The 17039-nt window shown below is 34.7% G+C and overlaps 1 protein-coding gene across 3 annotated transcripts in view; it reads left to right on the forward strand.

The window, feature by feature from the left end:
- The window catches only part of BRAF (B-Raf proto-oncogene, serine/threonine kinase), a 169673-nt gene that overhangs the window by 84844 nt on the left and 67790 nt on the right, over window positions 1-17039 (forward strand). For all 3 annotated transcript variants that reach the window (XR_010023848.1, XM_063099532.1, XM_063099533.1), the window contains exons 4-7: window positions 7737-7840; window positions 8671-8773; window positions 14281-14429; window positions 15378-15497. Coding sequence is in view for 2 of the 3 variants with exons in the window: in XM_063099532.1 (XP_062955602.1) it covers window positions 7737-7840; window positions 8671-8773; window positions 14281-14429; window positions 15378-15497 (476 nt within the window). In the remaining variant the exon portion in view is untranslated. The remainder of the gene's footprint in view (window positions 1-7736; window positions 7841-8670; window positions 8774-14280; window positions 14430-15377; window positions 15498-17039) is intronic.

Here is a 17039-nt window from a genome sequence, read left to right on the forward strand (position 1 = left end):
ATAAAAGACAGTATATTAAACAGTCATGTTTAGTCACCTACAATGAACAAATACTGATTTTTTGTTATTTTGGGTTTTTTTTTTAATTTATGAAGTGCTCCAATTATGTATGTAATGTTCAGCATCTTGCCCTTTTTATTCAAAAATAATTTCTAGGTGCATGTTTGTATTTGTTGTTACATGTAGGTCTAGTTCATTCAATTGAACTATTATTGAGAATTCCAGCTTCTGAGTATACCAGTTTGTTTATCCATTCTTCCACTGATGGACATCTAAGTTATGTTCAGTTTTTTGTTATTGCAAACAGCACTGAAATAGGAACATCCTTGTACAGGACTCATTGTACACATGTAATAGGATATTTCTTTTTTTTTTTTTTTTTTTTTTCCAAAAGATGACCGGTAAGGGGATCGTAACCCTTGACTTGGTGTTGTCAGCACCATGCTCACCCAGTGAGCTAACCGGCCATCCCTATATGGGATCCGAACCCAGGGCCTTGGTGTTAATCAGCACCACACTCTCCCGAGTGAACCACGGGCTGGCCCTGTAATAGAGTATTTCTAAGTTACAGACCTGAAAGTGGAATTTCTGGGGCATGGAGTATGCACATTTTATTCAAAGGCTGTATGTAAAAGAACTGAGGTTTGAAAAAATATTTAAAACTACTATTTTCATTTTAGTGTCTGTGGAATGAGTTTAGCTCTGTGAAACCAGCTTAACTTTTTTGGTTTACTCAGTGGCTAGAGTAGTGCCTAACACTTAGTAGATGTTCTATAAGTATTTTTTTAAAGCATGAGTCTTTGGGTTTACCATAGCCTGGGATTTGTAAACAAATACCTGTTGATTGATATTAATCCTGATTGTATATAAGATAAATGAAAGGAAGGACAAAGAGAACAGGATATGCCAATATTATTAGATGCTTCAAAATCATGCCCTTGTTGTGCTATAATTAAGCAAGAAATGTTTGTGGAATGGAAGGGATAAGGAAAAGGTAAATCCTTGTTTGGGCCATTTTGGGGAAAAAACTAATATCAGAAACTTTAACTCTCACTAGTACAAATAAGTAGTGTTAGTGGAATAATTTGAAGGTAAAAGGATACCATTAGATAATAGTAAATGTAAGAATCCCAGGGAATACCCTTTTTCCTCCTTTATTTTTAGCAACAGCAAAGCAGGAACCTAAGATCTACAAGTGAAGAAAGAGTTGACACATTCAATTTCTTTGTAACCAGGAAGAATAATAGTACCTTTTGCATAGTGGTTTACTCTCATTTGATCCTCATAGCAGATTTGTGAGTTAGAGCACTGCAGGGAGGGAACAGTATTAGCTCATGTTGGTATTTAAATTACTGTGTTTAATGAAATAGCTGTGGAGTCCAGGACATTCTTGACTGATAATAAATTCTGTTCTTAACTTTTGCCAACAATGAAAGGGCTTCTTTATCTGTTGCTAGATAAGTTTTCCCCCCTTGCAGTACTAGTGAGGTAATCGATTAGCTTTAGTTTTTATTTTGATTTGATTGGGACAGCAATTTAGCAGTAAAAGATGTCCTTTATAAATTCTGTGGTCACTGGTTCTTTGCCAGGTAAATTCAACTTGAGTAGGAAGCATACTTAATTCTAAAATCGCTTTTACCTTATGAAGTTTTTGTAGTCTAGGCAACCTCTTTTTACTTTAATAAGGCCATGTCGTAATCAAATCATATCTAATTTTTCCTTGAAAACAGTATTGTGATTGGTGTAACAATCCTGGAAAACAACTTTATATCAGATAAATTATAAAATCAGGAAGCTATGTATTTGAATTTGTGTTCAGAATCTGTATATTGGTATGTATATTCTGTGCCAGTTTATATAAGTTCTCATTATATTATGAAGTTTACTTAAAGCATAATAGTTTGCACTGTAAAAAAATTTAAACTACCAAATTAATGTACTAATTCAAATAATTAAACATGTAACAGTTTTGATGGCCATATGAATTCCAGAATGACTTCTTAAAGTTTCTTTTAAACTATTTATTATGGAAAATTTTAAACATACACAAAAGCGGAGTAGTGTAATTAATCACTATGAACCTGTTGATAAAAGATAATTTAATTTACTCTAAAAACTGACGTGTGAAAGTTTGGACTGATACATTTTGTTTTGGTCTAATTTTTCCTTTGGCAAATGAATATTCAGATGATCTTATTGACTCTGGCTCTTTGTTAAGGGAGGATACTTTTTAATTATTTTTAAAGAAGTATTATTGCTGCTTTGACAATCTAACCAAACATGTTTTGTTTTGGAATTTGGAGGAAAGGCATAAACCTGTTTTATTTTGAAAATATCTTTTTTGTCTTCCAAGCCTTAAAATATGACAACCTTTTTTCTTTTTGAATAGGTAATACATTCACATGGTATTTACATCAAGAAATCTGTTTCCATCCCTGCCCCTATACTTCCAGTCTCCCCCTCGCCTTTTAGGTAACTCTTTTATTAGGGGTGTGTGCGTGTACAAACTTTCAGGGTTTTTTATGTAGACGTAAGCAAATACAAATGTATATTCTTATTTCCCCATTTCTCTTAATATGCAAGAGACATCATATTGTACATATATATTATTCTGTATTTTGTTTTTAATGTGTATGTGGACCATCCTGGAAATTTTCCATTTTCATTCATAAAAAAGAATATTTAAGTTCTCTATAACTATAATTTTATTGTAATTTAGATGTTTATTTACCAGTGTTCTGTCTGTGGGCATTCAGTTTGTTTCCAGACTTTTGCTATATAATCAATAGTGTAGTGAATAACATTGCACATATGTCATTCTTATGTGTTGCAGGAATATCTATGAAATAAATTCCCAGGGCCGGTCCCGTGGCTCACTCGGGAGAGTGCGGCTCTGGGAGCGCCGAGGCCGCGGGTTCGGATCCTATATAGGGATGGCCAGTGCACTGACTGGTTGAGCGTGGTGCGGAGGGTTGCAATCCCCTTGCTGGTCAAAAAAAATAAAAATAAAAAAAGAAAGAAATTCCCAGAAGTAAGCTGGATCAAAGAGAAATTTACATTTGTGATTTTGATCCTTTAAATTTGCTTCATAGGTCTTCCTTAATTTTGAGATACCTGTTTACCCATAACTTCATCAACAGAATATGGTGTCAAATTTTTGGATTTTTGCCAATCTAATAAATGAAAAATATCTTGGCAAGTTTGAATGTGCTTTTCTCTGCGTGAAGTTGAACACCTTTTCATATGTTTGAAGGCCATTTCTGTTTCTGTGAACTGTCTTTCATATGCTTTGCTCATTTTTCTCTTGGGTTGTTGGTCTTGATTTCAGTTTTTCAGGAGCTCTTTTGTATGTCAGGGAGGTAATATACCTGTTATATAAGTTGCAAATATATTTTTCACAGTCTGCATTTGTCTTTTGCCTTCATTTATAGTGTGCGTTTGCTTTGCCATCCAAAAATGTTTTCGTTTTGTGTAGTTGAATTTAATATATTTTTATTTTATGACTTTGAGATTTTGCACCATAGTTATAAAGACCTTCCTCATTCAAAGGTTATGAAGGCCTTGGCCATGTTTTTGTCTAGTTCTTTTATGGTTTGTGCTTTCCTTTTTTTTTCTTTCCTTCCTTTGTTCTTTCAACATTTAAATCTTTGATCCACGTGGAGTTTATTCTGGTATGTAGTATGAAGTATGGATGAACCTTTTTTTCTAGATTCATTCCAGTTGTCCCAACAACAAGTATTAGAAAGTCCATCTTTACCCTATTTCAGATGCTCTGTTTATCTTATTTGCATTTACTTTATGTATTGGGATCTGTTTTGGTCCTTCTGTTTTGTTCCATTGATCTCTTCGTCTGTTGCAGAGGAACTATCATGAATGAGCAAATAGTACAAAAATTCTGCCTACAAAAATGAAATGAGAAGGAATGGTTGATGACTTTGCCTTGGTGATAGAGTAGAGTGGAAAACCATGCTCTTGCCTCATGATGAAAACAACGTGGAATTAGCATGTATAGAGAAGCTTGAGGGATCACAGCCATGTTTGAAATACATTACTGGAGTGCGTGAGGGAAATTACCGAAGAGGCTGAGGAGTAGATAGCCCCAGGTCACAGTTGTCCTTTTATGCCTCATTATGGAATCTGAATTTCATCATATAAAGGAAAATTTTAAGCAAACTAGTGTAACATGAGATTATATTTTATTTTATTTTATTTTATTATTATTTTTTTTAATTTTATTTTGTTGATATACATTGTGGCTGATTAGTGTTGCCCATCACCAAAACCTCTCTCTCTCCTCCCTCCTCCCTCCCCCGCTCCCCGCCACCAATGTCCCCTCTGTTTGCTTGTCATATCAACTTGAAGTAATTGTGGTTGTTATATCTTCTTCCCCCCACAACCCGGTTTGTGTGTGTGTGTGTGTGTGTGTGAATTTATATATTAATTTTTAGCTCCCACCAATAAGTGAGAACATGTGGTATTTCTCTTTCTGTGCCTGACTTGTTTCACTTAATATAATTCTCTCAAGGTCCATCCATGTTGTTGCAAATGGCAGTATTTCATTCGTTTTTATAGCTGAGTAGTATTCCATTGTGTAGATGTACCACATTTTCCGTATCCACTCATCCGATGATAGACATTTGGGCTGGTTCCAACTCTTGGCTATTGTAAAGAGTGCTGCAATGAACATTGGGGAACAGGTATACCTTCGACTTGATGATTTCCATTCCTCTGGGTATATTCCCAGCAGTGGGATAGCTGGGTCATATGGTAGATCTATCTGCAATTGTTTGAGGAACCTCCATACCATTTTCCATAGAGGCTGCACCATTTTGCAGTCCCACCAACATAACATGAGATTATATTTTACAATGGATTCAGTGCTAAGTTCAATAGATTCCTCAGTAGTCTGTACCTGGGCTTCATGTTGCGTGAACCCTCTGAAATTTTATATTTCAGAGAGAGCATCTGAGGCTTTCATTAGATTCTCAGAAAAGGTCTTTGACACACATACACATATGTGCAAGTTAAGAATACCTTCTTTAGAAAGAGTTCTGTGGTAACAAGGGGTGGGGTAGATTGGATGGGATTTAAAACTAAAGATAGGGTTGCCAATCATGAAGTTTTTACGTTAGTGGAGTCAGAAGATGAATGGCAGTAGGAAAAGTGACCTTTCCCTTCAGTTCATTATTTCTGGAAGGTACAGCCAATTCTTATTATTCCCAGTAGTTATGTTCTATAAATACACTACAAACACTGAATTAGTGAGTACTGAATCATTGCTGCTAGGGGAAATAAAAGGTTATTGTTATATAAATGAGCCAAAGATAGCCTCTGTATATTGACCCCCAGGTTATTTCTTCACAGCAGACTGGGACCTGTTAGCTTAAGACAGTGTTTGTACCAAACTAAGTTTTCGCATGTGTAATTGCTTTAAACATAATCCTGACAAGCATGTTTTTAGCCATTGAGAGCCTGCCTACTTTGCAAGCCCCATGAAATTGCTTTTGTCCAATATCTGCTAGCCGTAGACAAGATCATGCTCAGGGCTACAAAGACCTCAAGCTGCTGTTGCCTTTGGAGTTCTTTAATCTGGAGGCTTTCTGCTGGAATGTTGAGCAAAGACACCTAGACATATAAGCCCCCTCTTAGATACCGTCCTCCTATTCTGGGTAGTGGCCCCTCCGCCTTAGCTTCTGGACAGTCTCCTGCTGTAAGGGACTTCCCTGTATGCAAATCTGTCAAAAGAGTCACCCAAATCAGTTTATGCATGCTACTGCCACCTTGTGGTCAATCAGCCCCCTAATCCCTGGAACCCAAAATACTGTACAGTTAGCTTCCTACAGGCCTCTGGTCACATTTTTGTCAGTCAGTACATAACCTTGCTTTATGGGTGTTTCTGTTTAAAGACACCTTATTTAATTTACATTGTGATTTATTAACATCGAACTCCCAGTAACACCACGATAACTCATGCCTGAAGGAAGCTTACCTAACACACATATTTTCTCTGCCAAGCACATTACGACCTTCTTGTACTCAAGAGCACTAACCAGCACTTCAGCACTAAGCTTAGAGGCCATCTTAAACAGAAGAATCACCAAAAAAAGCACAAAAGTGTGAAAATTGTGGCACCAGATAGGCTGTGTATAGGACACTTGCTCGTAATATGAAAATTAAAACAAGAAAGCAGAGCTTCATCTTGTTCAACCCAGCTGGGAAGGTGTATGCATCAGCTCACTCAGAGTTTCCAGTGCTCTGTACATGTCTGCAAAAGTGCTGCGAGTACTGATTTTGGAATTACAAATAAATTTTAGCAGGTAGACAAATTAGCAAGTACAAACTCCATGAATAATAAGGATCAACTGTAACAATCCAGTCTCTTCTTGAATACTCCTGGTGATGAGCCTGCTCCCTCATGACAGACTTTCCCCTGGCTGGACAGTTTTACTGGTTATATGGAGCTAAAATCTCTCTCCTTTGTTTCTAATCATGGGTCCTAATTAGCCTTTCTGGATTGTTCCCTCTTCTCTAAAGTATTTAAATTTGGCTGTTTTATATTCACCTTTACTCCATTTTGTTGCTCTCTAGCATAAAAATTCCCAATTTCTTTGGAAACTTCTGGTTTGCTAAATACTTTAGTGATTTAAATGAATGAAAGTTTAATTTTATTGTTATTAAGTAACACATCCCCTCCTTCTGTTTTACACCCCCCACTATAAACTGCACCTCCCTGTAGTTCCACTGCCTCACTTTAGTTCACATTTTTAGTTACAAATTATTCAGATTCTCCTGGGAGTATGAGGCAAGGAAAAGACTATGAACAGGGATAATGTTAAATGTACAGATTCTTTTTATCTCTCTGTCCTTTGCTCCCAGCATCATCTCTATTTCCTATATTTGCTTCATTCTTTAACCAAATTTTCTCAGTATAATGTGGAACATGGCCATTGAGGGCTCCAGATTTATTTCCTCTTGGTATAGTAGAAACAGAAACTTCTTTTAACCAGTGTCCACTTCTTTCAACCAGTTTAGGGAAGAACTCAGGTACTGTTTGGGTCATATATCTAGCAGTGGACCAGTTGCTGTTGCCAGGGATATGGGAAACTAATTAGCCACCTCATATCATCTGTAGCCAGGAAAGTAGTAACTCGTGATGGATAGCCTGTCTAGCACTGTGTGGATTTCTAGAGAAGAGCAGATTCCCAGATGATAGACAACTAAACAACAAATATCAGTTATACACATTAAGAGAAGTATTTTCTTCCTGCTAAGTTTAGGGTCAGTAAGATGTCTCTTAAGCCCCATCAGTGTGATTGCAGGATTACGCAGTTTTCAGCTTTGAACAATGTTGAATCAAAATTGATTTTGCTTTAAATGTTGACATCTGTTATTTCTCAGTGATGGGTGCATTATATTTGTGGGTATATGTGTTATAGTGGGTACTTTTATATTTTCTGTTCTTTTTTATCTGTCTAAAATATTTCATAATTTTAATAAAAGACCAAAAAATCAATTTTGCTTTGATTTAAGTTGGTGACTACTAATAGGTACTTGGGTTATAATTTCCTTTTAATATTAAGTTAGCTGTAGAAATGATGTTGTATCTGACCTAGTAAATCATATGACATTTTAAAGTTGTGTTATATTAAAAAGGTAAATTATTCAGTTTTTTAAAATGATGTGAAAAAATATAATTTATTCCCTTTACCTCTTATCATATGTTTATGATACCATAGGTACCTGCAAGATGTGGAGTTACAGTCCGAGACAGTCTAAAGAAAGCATTGATGATGAGAGGTCTAATCCCAGAGTGCTGTGCTGTTTACAGAATTCAGGATGGGTATGGTTTGTATGTAATGTGAAATTTTGTTTAAAAAGAAAAAAATACCAGACATTAAACTTTGGGGTTTTCTGTAGGATCTTTACCTAAACCTACGGAATTGAAAATCAGCTTTAGAAAAAAATATTAAATTAGACTGAAGAAATCTTGTAGGCCCTTTGAGGAGTTAACATTAGATAATTTTGTGTGACTGTACTGTTGTTATTCTGATCAAATGACTTTATTTGGACTTGGAGATTCTTAAAATTTTTGAACATTTAGAATGATTTATTTGGATAATGGACCCTTACCCACTCCCTCATCTTTAATACAAATTCATAGTTTAACAAAAGATTTATTAAAATTAACATTTTATATTGAACTATTTTTCTTTCAGAAAGTGTCTAACATTGTTCCAAGACCCCCAAATTTTGAATCCTAAAAAAAAAATCCTTTTTTGGTCATGTTGTCCCTTGAGTACTCTTTTTCTTTGAATGGATAGATAAGTCCGTACCTGTGATTTTTTTTTTTTTTCTTTTCTTTCTTTTTTTTTTTTTTGGACCCCAGGTACAATCCATTTTCTGCTGTTGTAGGTCTTTTCTGGAGCTGACTTGAAGAAAAGAGTACATCTCTTTACCCTGCTGTTTGTCCAAGAGTGATACATTTATTTGGGGTAAACTTAAAAATTAATTTATTGCCACTTAAATTTCTAACGACGGAAGACCAGGGAGCCAAACCTCCCTCACTGTTACTAGCCCCTCAATAACCAATTTTCATATCTCCAGCATGAGGTATATGAAGATTTGTAGGTATGATAACCAAGAAAGGCTTGTTGTGTCTACATTTTTCAGAGAGAAGAAACCAATTGGCTGGGACACAGATATTTCCTGGCTTACTGGAGAGGAATTGCATGTAGAAGTGTTGGAGAATGTTCCACTTACAACTCACAACTTTGTATGTGTCTTTACGTGTTTTTGAAATGTTGAAAATGTTCAGGTCTTATGAATGAATTTTTATTTAGAGCATATAATATATGGATGAGTAATTTTGGATTGACAATACTTAACTAAATTGAAAATCAGTTCTGTTCTTTAAAAACTTGTCTCTAAACTAAAGAGTTTAATTTTAATAGTTATACTTTTTTTAATTAAAAAAAGCAAAACGTGTATTATTTAAAAAAAATTTTTTTTTGAATGGTGCAAAAGTGTATCAAGTAAAAAAGTGAAAATACCTTCCTAGAGTTCAACATTCATGTGTATAGATTAATAGATTATTGTGGAGTCTTCCAAAAATTTTTCTGTATACACAAATATGTGTTTGTACTTGTAACCCTGAAGTATTTTCTCCCTTCCCTTTATTACTTTCCAGTCCTTTTTCTTTCTTAAACCAAAAATGGAGTCATGCTGTGTGATATTCTTTTTTTTTTTTTTTTTTTTTTTTTAGTTCAGCAGGACATTATGAACATCTTTCCATGTCAGTACACCTAGCTTTTTATAGTCTGCGTCACTTAATGACAGGGATACTTTCTGAGAAATGTGTCCTTAGGCAGTTTTGTCATTGTATGAACATCATAGAGTGAACTTACATAAACCTGGATGATATAGCCTACTGCATACCTAGACTATCTGGTATAACTGTTACAATCATAGGGGACCACCATCATATATGTGGTCAGTTGTTGACTGAAATGTCATTATATGACACATGACTGTAGTTTTGTAATGACTGCATAATGGTCCATAAAAATAGGAGCTAAGCAGAATCTTTCTTCATACATCTTGGCACACTTGTGCACATTTGTATAAATGTTTCTGAAGGATAGGTTATGAAAGTGGAGTGCTGAGTATTAAACTTTACTTGAGGCTTCTCCTTTTGTATTGGTTTTGCATTTGCTAGAACCTAGCATAAGCTAAGTGTCAACAACATGAGACTTGGAACATGGGACCTTTCCACCTTAGACATGAGGATACAGTTCCCAGAACTTAAGAACCTATCCTCTAAAAAGATAGGCAGAAGTCAGGATTAGAGTGATCTCTAAGGAAGGAATGCATTTCTTAATTTTTTATATGTATTGAATTTTGACCATAGTTTATTTTTTTCTAGATGGATAGTTATTGCTAGCCTTTAGGAATCAGATATTTTTCCTTAGGTCTTGGTGATTAGTCTAGCTGGGCTCTTTTTTCTTTTTGGCAGCTGGACAGTGCACATGTGAACCCTTGACTTTGGTGTTACCAACACCACACTCTAGCCAAGTGAGCTAACTGGCCAGTCCCAGTTGGGCTTCTAGGGCAGATGATTGATAACATAATTTCTTTGGGGGGTTGTGCTTTCAGGGCTCCATTAGTGGTGAATAAGGAAATCGAGTTTGTACTTCTGTAAATAAGGCATCTTTTGGACAAGTGTAAGATATACATAACGTCAAACGTTTTACTGTGTAGCAAATATTATATTGATGAGCTAGGAAGTTCATTACTGTGTTCATTTTTTTAACTTGTTGAATTTTGAGTGGATAAATCTTAAGATTTTTATTTAACTTCTTAAGAGTCCAGAAACAGTTGAGCTGGGGCTGGCTGGTTAGCCTAGTCGGTTAGAGTGCAGCCGTATAACACCAAGTTCACAGGTTCAGATCCCCGTACCCACAAACTGCCAAAACAAGAACAACAACAAAAAACAAAACAGTTGAGCTTACATCTTATAGTGATTACTACTGTTTTTCTTAATAATTTTTCTTAGCTAGAAATTGGATATGAAGAGGTAAAAGAAGACCTAAGTTGCTAAGCATGAGAAAATAGTATTAATATGGTACCTTGGGAAGGTCTTTGCCAAAAACGGTAGTGAAAGCAAACTGCATGTTAATTCCAGAGTATGGAAATCTTCCCAACACAGAGACCTGCCAGTAATTTTTTTTTTTTTTTTTTTTTGAGAACCTTCCATTTGTCAACATAGTGTCATATCTAGGGATATAACAAAGACAGACGGCATCCCTGCCTTAGAGTAGAGAAAAAGAAAATTTAATAAGAAATTTTCATAAACATTCTTAAATACTGTGTATGTATAAATTTCTACAGATGCACAGAGAGTTCTAAGCTGGCCTTTGAAGAGCCGGGAAGATTTCCCAAAGTAAGAAATATCTAAGCTTAGGCCTGATGGATGAGGAAGTAAATATCAAGTAAAGAATACTCTAGGCAGAGGAAACAAGAAAGCATGTGACCTTTGAAGTATTGAAAGGTTGAAAGAAGTTCAGAATGGATGGTCCACGGCTGGGGGAGGGGATGTTCACAGTGCAGCAGTAGTTAGGGGTACAATGAGCAGAGTCCAGCTCATGAAAATCCCTGTAAGCAGGTTAAAGATTTAGACTTTTCTCTAAAATAGTTAGAAATGTGATAGTTGTAAGCAGGGGAGAAGTATGATTAGATTTGTCTTATAGAATGAGTGCCATGACAGGCAAGATTAAAAGCCTGTGTTCTGCTTAGAATAGAAAAAGTGTTCCTCTCTTTGCTTCTCTGTGCTGGATTTTCACTGGCTATTCAAGGAGTGCTGCTTTATGCCTCCTGGTTTTATAGTGTCTGTTATAAAAGCAGTTCCTTCAGTATTTGTCTACATCCCAAGAATCCCTGGGAACTAGTGGAGGGGAGAGAGTAGAGAAACAATATTTGAAACATGCCATGCCATCCTTCACACAGCCCCACACCTTACAAATTAATTCATGCAAATTGCCTGGCCTATGCCTCCCACTAATTTACCATACATGTTTAGTTATTTTCAATTTCCAGATTAAGCATAAGCTGTGACCAAAAAGAAAGATATATCTTCATGTGCCCACCTTTATTGACAAAGGTGTACTTACAGATACAAGCTTAAAATTTATACTCAAGTGCATATCCACATGTTTTCTTCCCCTCAGATGTTTGGCTGTCCTCCCTACTTTTCTCCCTCTTCCCCTTCCTTTTCTCTTTTTTCTCTCCTTTCAATACACAAACATCCAGTTACATGTAGTTTTAAAATGTCAGCCAGTGACAGGAAGAAATGCTACAATTAAGTAGATTAATGAAGGAATAGAAATTGAGGGCTTCATGAAACTGAACGCGTTATCAGGTAAGTGAGGGTATGAGCAGTTAGCAAACAGGATCAGATGACTCAAAAATGCTGATACTTATGAAAACATTTTTTATTTTTCCATGCTCTTTTTCCTGAGATTCTGCTAGCTGTATAAAACATGCTTGGTTTGTTAAATAGTGGCCACATAAAAATATTAGAGAAGATTTTTTTCATTCCTTGTATATCCAGAGACAAATGGAAAAGGAAGAAAGAAACAAGTACTTGCCTTTTTTTAATCTCCTAGAAAGTGATACATAGAAAAAGTGGAAAAAAACAAGAGCCACTTTTATAACAATTTAAATGTTCCCCAAAAGCTAGAGTGGATTATGTGTCAGAATGAAATTTTCTTGATGAAACATTTTTTAATAATTTTATTCATTAAATATATGTTTATTGAAAATAGGGTATTGGTGTTGAACTCGATTCAATGTGTCATGAGAAAATAGATTAGAAAATTATATATCATGTAATAAAATAGATTAGAAAATTATGTATCATGTAATAATTTAGATTAGAAAATTCTGATATACAATGTATATAGTCAGGGTAAGTATTGTTTATAAATAAATACAGGTATATATGTTCTGGGTCATAATGTAAAATGTATTTCTTACTGTCATTTGATCGAAACTTTGGAAAACTGAAATGAATTGAGAATATATGGCAAAGAGCAAAGAATGAAAAAGAACTCACCCATGCCTCACCACTGTGAAATAGCCATGTTAAGATTTTGGTATTAATTTATCCTTCTTATGTTCTACAGAACAAATACATTTTAAACAGTTTCTGGCTTTGGCAATATAGATTCTTTCTAGCACAGTTCTGTTTATTTGACCTATGTTGTACATTATTTGCTTTTGACATGAAATTCTTACATGTTGCCTTTTAAGTTTCGCATAGAGAAATGTTCACAAGTAAATTTAGGTGATGTGAATATTCTGATCCTCTAACAAATTGATGACTTGTTAAAAGTTCTTATTGTCTTTCAGGTCTTTTTTCTATTCCTTATCCTACTTAGCAAGTTTAGGAAGGGTGGTTCTGATTTGCATATAATTATGTATTAGTTTTATCTTTTATAAATAATTTTTTTTACATTTTCATCCAAGTAGTACCTGCATATGGTTTTTAAAATAGTGCAGAGGGGCTTAATAATGAAAAATAATCTGTTGCCCCATCCCTTGCTAGCCTCCAGTGCTGGTTATAAATTTCATCAGCGTTGTAGTACAGATGTTCCACTGGTATGTGTTAACTATGACCAACTTGAGTAAGTAATCCAAAAAAAAATCCTCTCTTCTGTCCATCATTTTACATTTAAATTTTCTTAATGTGAAACTAGTATGTCTTAAAATCTGCAAGGAATTTTCTGTCCAGTGCAGTTGTTACAGAGAATTATTTAGAAGTGTAGTTCGAGAGTAGTATGTAGAATAGTCAGCACTTCTCTCCCAAATTGTAATTCTGGTTCAGCTATACATTTAATTTATATTTTATATTCTCTTTTAATTAATAAAGACCTCTAGCCCATAGAAATCACTTTTGGATAGTTTTTTGGGAGGAGAGCTAGTATTGTTTCAGTTAAGTTAACCATTATATTTGTGTACTACAGATCAGGGGGTCTTATTCTGTCAACTGTTTTGTGAATTTCATTTATATATTCTCTCTCTCTCTCTCTTTCTCTCTCTCTCACTCTCTCTCTCTCTCTTTCTCTCTTTCTCTCTCTCATATCCCCCCTCAACTCCCTCCAGAGGAAATCACTGTTAATTTTTAATGGTTTCTGTTTTAAGCTTTTGTGGTGATTATTTCCATATTGCTAAATAATATCTTTTCACCACAATTTCTTGCTTTATCAACTTTAGACATCATATACTGATTACTGATTCCATAAGGATTTATTTGTAGCATTACAGTTCTTCATCCTCCTTCACTTTTCCTCCAGTTACTTTTTTGTTGTTGTTGTTGTTCCTTTATTGGATACCTTTCTAACTTTAAATAATAGAAATATGCCTTTGTTTTTTGTTTCATCAACACCAGTCAGTATCTCTTTACTGCCCTTCTTTGTACTATAATTAAATTATGCTCTTCTTCCTTTCACCTCTATTCCCTCCTTCTGCCTGTTGTTTCTACTTTTACTCTTATGTTGTCAAGCTTGAAATCAGTTGCCAGTCTTTAAGATGGATATTGGGGTCGGAGATAAATTTGTATAGTCCATCTCCTATCTTGGTCCCCCAGTTTTCATTTTAGTATCTTAGTAGATGAGTTTTCATAATATAAATATATTAAAAATTTGTTATTTTAAACATAATGTATTGATTTCTAAAAAGATTCTTGCAAGTTTTTGAATTCCCTATGATTTTTTTACTTTGCAGGTACGGAAAACTTTTTTCACCTTAGCATTTTGTGACTTTTGTCGAAAGCTGCTTTTCCAGGGTTTCCGCTGTCAAACATGTGGCTATAAATTTCACCAGCGTTGTAGTACAGAGGTTCCACTGATGTGTGTTAATTATGACCAACTTGAGTAAGTAAAAAAAGAAAAAAACAACTCTCTTCTGCCATTTTACACTTAAATTTTCTTAATGTGAAACTAGTGTGTCTTAAAGTCTGTGCGAAGTTTTCTGTACAGTACAGTTGTTACAAAGAATTCTTTTAAAATGTTGTTCGAGTAGTATGGCTAGCACTTCTCTCCCATTTTGTAATTCTAATTCAGCTGTATATTTAATTTATGTTTTATATTATCTTTTAATTAATAAAGACCCCTAGCCCATAGAAATCACTTTTGGATAATTTTTGGGAGGAGAGGGAGTGTTGGTTCAATTACATTAACCTTTATGTTTTTGGACCACAGATTGGTGGGTCTGATTCTGTCAGCTATTTTTTAAATTACGTTTATATTCTCTCTCTTTCTCCCCACCATCTCTCTTCAACTTTCTTCTCCCAATTTATTTAAAAGTAAAATATAAATCCTTTTTGCCCAGTATATCTCTAAAATTTCTCTTTGCTTTATGCCAGAGCTTTTCTAATAGATTAGAATGAGTCAATTATAACCTCCTTTTGTGTCTTTGTTGCTACTGCTGCTGTTAAGGTCTTATTATTTTTCTTGATGACTTGAGGAAATAGAATTTAACTCTACTTTAATGTAAATTATAGTGATGTAATCTAACTTAGCAGTAGGTAATTTTTCTTCTAATTCCTTAACCATAAAGCATGATTTTCCCCCTCTAATATGTAGAAATTTGCTCAATAGAACTCTTAGTTTAGATCCTTGAGCTTACCTTTGAAAGAACAATATAATTTTTTAATAAACCTTTAGACAAAAATACAACTAATTGAATTTTAACAATTGTTTCTGAAAATGGAATTTGGTCCCAGATTTTTCTGTTAACTACGTATTGTATTCTGGTATATGAAGCTTCTGGGTTTTGCACAAGTTAGGTTTGTTTTGTTTTGTTTTGTTTTTGCCTCACAGTTTGCTGTTTGTCTCCAAGTTCTTTGAACACCACCCAATACCACAGGAAGAGGCCTCCCTAGCAGAGACCACCCTTTCATCTGGATCATCCCCTTCTACAGCCCCCTCAGACTCTATTGGGTATGATTTGATTCCTGCTGTTCAGTGACATGATATTTGAACTGCTTTCTTTTGGATCTTTTGGTTAATTGTACATCTTTCCAACATTTGAATTCTTAAATTAAGGACTTTTTTAAAAAAATAACTTATTTTATCACTCCAGTCAGATATTTGCATGCATTTGACACAGATAAATGGGATTAAAGCTGACATAGACTGCTTCAGGACTAGTCCAGAAAAAAGTCAAGCAACAGATAATTTTGAGTCCCTGCCTTGTGCTCATCATTTTATTGGGTAAAATTAGATTAGAAGTATATGACTTCTATTTATAACAATAACATTAACATATGATACAATAGCAGATAATTTAAATATAGTACATAATTAAAATCTACAGTTTATGATGGAGTATATTAAACCATGTGTTGAGGACATAAATTTTTTCTTGTTTACAGAAGGGAGATTAGTGAGAGAGAGAAAGAGAGAGAATGAGTGCTTGGGAAAACTTCGTAAAGAAGATGAACCTTAAAGAAGTACTAGACTCTGAATGAGCCTAGGAATAAAAGCATAGTAATAGGGGGATGGAGAAACAGCATAGATAAAGGGGATGAGGATGGTAGGTATAGGAGCTAGCAAAGAAAGGCTGATCTAAGTTGAGAAGTACTATGTGTAAGACCAAATTATGGAGAATCTTGGAATTCAGGCTGGAATTTAGACTTGACACAAGAAGGGGAAAAAAAAGAATTAAAGGTTCTCAAGAAGATGACTAACCTAATGAAAATGATTTTAAAGAAAGAATTACTTAGCAGTGAAATACAGATGGATTGGCAAAGTCTAGGGTGAAGAAGGCCAGCTAGGATGCTGCTGTTGGTAGTGAAAACTGAGAAGCAGTGAAGACTTGAACTGGAGTGGTAGTAGTGCAGAGATGGGATAGTTATTTATAAAGTATTTTTTTAAAGTTAATAGTAGTATTAATCAGTTGTGGAGGAGAAAGGAGAGAAATGACTTTATCAACAGTGCAAAGGCATCATGTATGTAAGCTTTATACTAGGTGGAAAAAAAAAAGACACAGTGATGAATTAAATGGATGTTCGTTTGCTTTGGGACATTTTTTACACAGGTCTGCTTATTCTTTCCCTATTGGATTTGAGGCACCATTATTTATGCTATGCTTGGAAGCCTATGGTTAAAAAAAGGAGTCCCTGTATAGCATTCTGTTCTAGAATATCCCAGAGATACTTAGTTAAGATGAGAAATATTTATTGTGCGTTTACCCCTACTTCCACTCTTCACAACATAATGCTATTTCTTTAGACTTCTACCTAGAAAGATTTTAAAAAGTAAGTTGACACTTTTAATAGGCCTGTGATTTTTATGAAGCCAGCCTTTCTGGAAGTCTCATAAGTTAGAGAATTTAGCAAAAAAAATTTTATTAAGGAGTGGGTGTTCTTTTGTCAGGTTGTAGCATTTATCCACTCTGGTGGAGTCATTTTATTCTTGCTGGCTCTATCATTAGCTGTATGCAACTGTGTGTTTTTTAGATGGTCAAATCAAAATGTTGTT

Source organism: Cynocephalus volans, chromosome 6 (assembly GCF_027409185.1).
Source record: "Cynocephalus volans isolate mCynVol1 chromosome 6, mCynVol1.pri, whole genome shotgun sequence".
NCBI classification, from domain to species: domain Eukaryota; kingdom Metazoa; phylum Chordata; class Mammalia; order Dermoptera; family Cynocephalidae; genus Cynocephalus; species Cynocephalus volans.